The 3,060-nt window shown below is 40.1% G+C and overlaps 1 protein-coding gene across 1 annotated transcript in view; it reads right to left on the reverse strand.

Moving 5' to 3' along the window:
- Nucleotides 1-931: 931 nt before the first annotated feature.
- The window catches only part of CENPJ (centromere protein J), a 74,679-nt gene continuing 72,550 nt past the window's right edge, over nt 932-3,060 (reverse strand). Inside the window, exon 16 of the mRNA XM_014528166.1 lies at nt 932-1,207. Within this exon, the coding sequence (XP_014383652.1) occupies nt 1,015-1,207 (193 nt within the window). The 3' untranslated portion in view covers nt 932-1,014. The remainder of the gene's footprint in view (nt 1,208-3,060) is intronic.

The raw sequence follows: 3,060 nt of genomic DNA on the forward strand, positions 1-3,060 counted from the left end.
ACCCTCCCACCCCGATCAGGGGTGGGGCTGGCTGGCCACCTGCCTGCAGCCCCTCCCCCCCACTGGCCCAATGGGCCCCCATCAGGGCAGGCCGGCTGGACCCCACCCATGCACGAATTCGTGCACCAGGCCTCTAGTAGGTCATAACATACACGCACCTGTAGCCAATCAGCTATGCCCCCTCCAGTCTCAAGTGTTACATTTTGACCAATTACAGTGTAACTGCTCATTATAACTGCTTTCTCTTCACTCAGTTCATCTGTACTCAAAGAATGAACTTTTACCTATTTTACTTTTTCATTTCATTACAATTAAAGAACCTCTGTAACAGATAAAATGCTTTAATTTTTGTACTAATTATACCTAGTAATATTTTGACTAGTAAAATGCTTACTCGAGTAGATTTTCTGTACAAGTCCTTGTTCTGTGGCTAATGTCCAGTGGAAACACTATGCAATATTGTGTATCTTGTACTTTTTTTAAAAAAATCCTCACCTGAGGATATATTTATTGATTTTTTTAGAGAAGAAGGGAGAGAGAGAAACTTTGATGTGAGAAACATCAATAGGTTGCTTCCCATATGCACCCCAACCAGGGATCAAACCCGCAATCTAGGTATATGCCCTGACTGGGAATCGAACTCACAACCTTTTTGGTGTACGGGATGATGCTCCAACCAACTGCGCCACCCAGCTGGGCATACTTGTTTTTTTATAAGGATCTCCAACCAATAAAAGCACCTACTTATTTTTAAAGTTTATACAGTTTATAACAATAATAGTCTTTCCTTAGGTGTTAACAGAGTAGGAGAATTAAAAATGAAAGCTGTTCTTGTGCACTTCAAACATTATGAAAAGCTATAAATTTTATTTTATATTCAAACAATCTTTTCCATTTATATATACACACACACTACATATATATAAATTAAACCACAAAATCCACAAGAAATGTACATTTTTAACAAGAAATCAAGTTAGTGTTATTTCATGATTACTCACACCCACAGGATTATTACAATTTTGTATCTATTAGAACATTACCATCCTTGTCTTTAACTCTTACTCGACCAGATGTGTATTTTGTTTCTTGATGACCATTTGCATAGACAGTTTTAACAGTGCCATCTGGATACTCCCGTCTCTTGAACTGGGCAGTGTGTAGTTCTCTCTGGCCATTATTAAACTCTATGATTTTTCTGCCATCTCTGTAAATTTAAAATAGAATTTAATTTTGTATCCTTTTCTCTGCACAAAACCTTTTTTGCAAATTCTTCTAGTATTCCTGCTATAGGGGGATAATTCCAGTTATCAGATTAGCACTTAAATGTATCCATAAAAAGCTTTTTTAAAATGATGCATTCACCACAAAATGCTTAGGTTTGTTTTTTTTTAATTAACATGTATTCTGCCTCTAAGAAAACTAGGCACTGTATTAAAATACAGCTTTCAGTTTTGACATCATTCTTTACATAAAGTTAAAAGCCACCTGAGTGTTTGTTTGCATCAGGCCAGAGAAGGAAAAGGGCATAATCAGACCTGAAGCCAGTGATGAAGCAGAGTAAGGAAAATAGTTAATACCAAGTTGACTGCTTGACTGTGTGTCTGGGACATTCACACAGAGATATGAGTACAGAGGAAAAAAAAAAATTGGCCAGGAGTTAATACCTGAAGACAGAGAGATGAGTCCAAGGAGTTTTCATAAACATTCAAAGTGTAATATACACATAAGATTTTCCTCCAGATAAAGAATTCATGTTTCTACTTTTTTTCTTGGGGGGGGGGGGGGGGGGGCAAGTTTTTATCATAGAATTCAAGTTAGTTCAATGCATCTATGTGTTAGTTGTATTCATGTTAATGGGTGCTTAACTATCACTCTAGGTCCTAAAGTCTAGGAGAAGAAGGTTGACAGACCTTAACCATGGTTTGAATTAAAATGGTGATACATGATACTCATTACACTGAGAAGTCAGTTAAAGAAGTTTCTAACTTCTAGAAACAGGACATTTCAAGGGTGTTGACTTTAAAGAATGGGGTCAGGGTGGCCAGAGGAGAAAAGTGCTTACAAGGTGACAAGAAGGTCAAGAAAATGGAGACATAAGTGAAAGGAGAAAGTCTGGCTTAAACACGGTGGCCATTGTTGGATCATCCTTAAAACTGTCAGGGCAGCTTTTCCTTCTGGGTCTCATTCACTGTTTTCAAATTTCACCAAATTTATTTATAAACAACTAATTGCCATTCTTCTTTCCTAAAGTGCTGTATAGACTCTTTTTATGTCTTGAGGATTTGTTTATATATTAGGATGTTTCTCTCAAACTAGTTCTAACTCCAAAAGGCTAAGAACACTTCTCATCTGCTCTCTATGTGTCTTTGCTCACTTCTAAACTCACTGAAATTTTCAGTGATTTACACAAATGTTTAAAGATTTTATTTACTAGAGGCCTGGTGCACAACATTTGTGCACTGGGGAGGGGGGGTCTCCTCAGCCCAGCCTGCACCCTCTCGCAGTCCGGGACCCCTCGGGGGATATCCGCCTACAGGCATACATCCCCCAAGGGGTCCTTAGCGCTGCTGCAGAGGCAGGAGAAGCTCCTACCACCACCACTGGCCATGAGCCTGGCTTCTGGCTGAGCGGTGCTCCCCCTGTGGGAATGTACTGAGCACCAGGGGGCAGCTCCTGAGTTGAGCATCTGCCCCCTGGTGGTCAGTGTGTGTCATAGTGACCCGTCGTTCTGCCTTTCAGTCGATTTGCATATTAGGGTTTTATTATATAGGATTGTTAATCCTCACCCAAGGGTATTTTTTCCACTGCTTTTCAGAGAGAGTGAAAAGAAAGGTTTGGGGTAGTGGGGGAGAGAAAAACATCAATGTGAGATACTTTGGTTGCTTCCCGCACCCCAACCAGGGACAGGGAGAGAATACACAACCCAGGTATGTGCCGCTTGACTGGGAATTGAACCCCAGACCCTTCTGTGCGTAGGCCGACACTCTAACCACTGGGAAACATTTGCAATGACCAAATGTTTTTTTGTTTGTTTGTTTGTTTTTTATTGCTAAAAGT

Source organism: Myotis brandtii, unplaced genomic scaffold, assembly GCF_000412655.1.
Source record: "Myotis brandtii unplaced genomic scaffold, ASM41265v1 scaffold62, whole genome shotgun sequence".
Classification (NCBI taxonomy): Eukaryota; Metazoa; Chordata; class Mammalia; order Chiroptera; family Vespertilionidae; genus Myotis; species Myotis brandtii.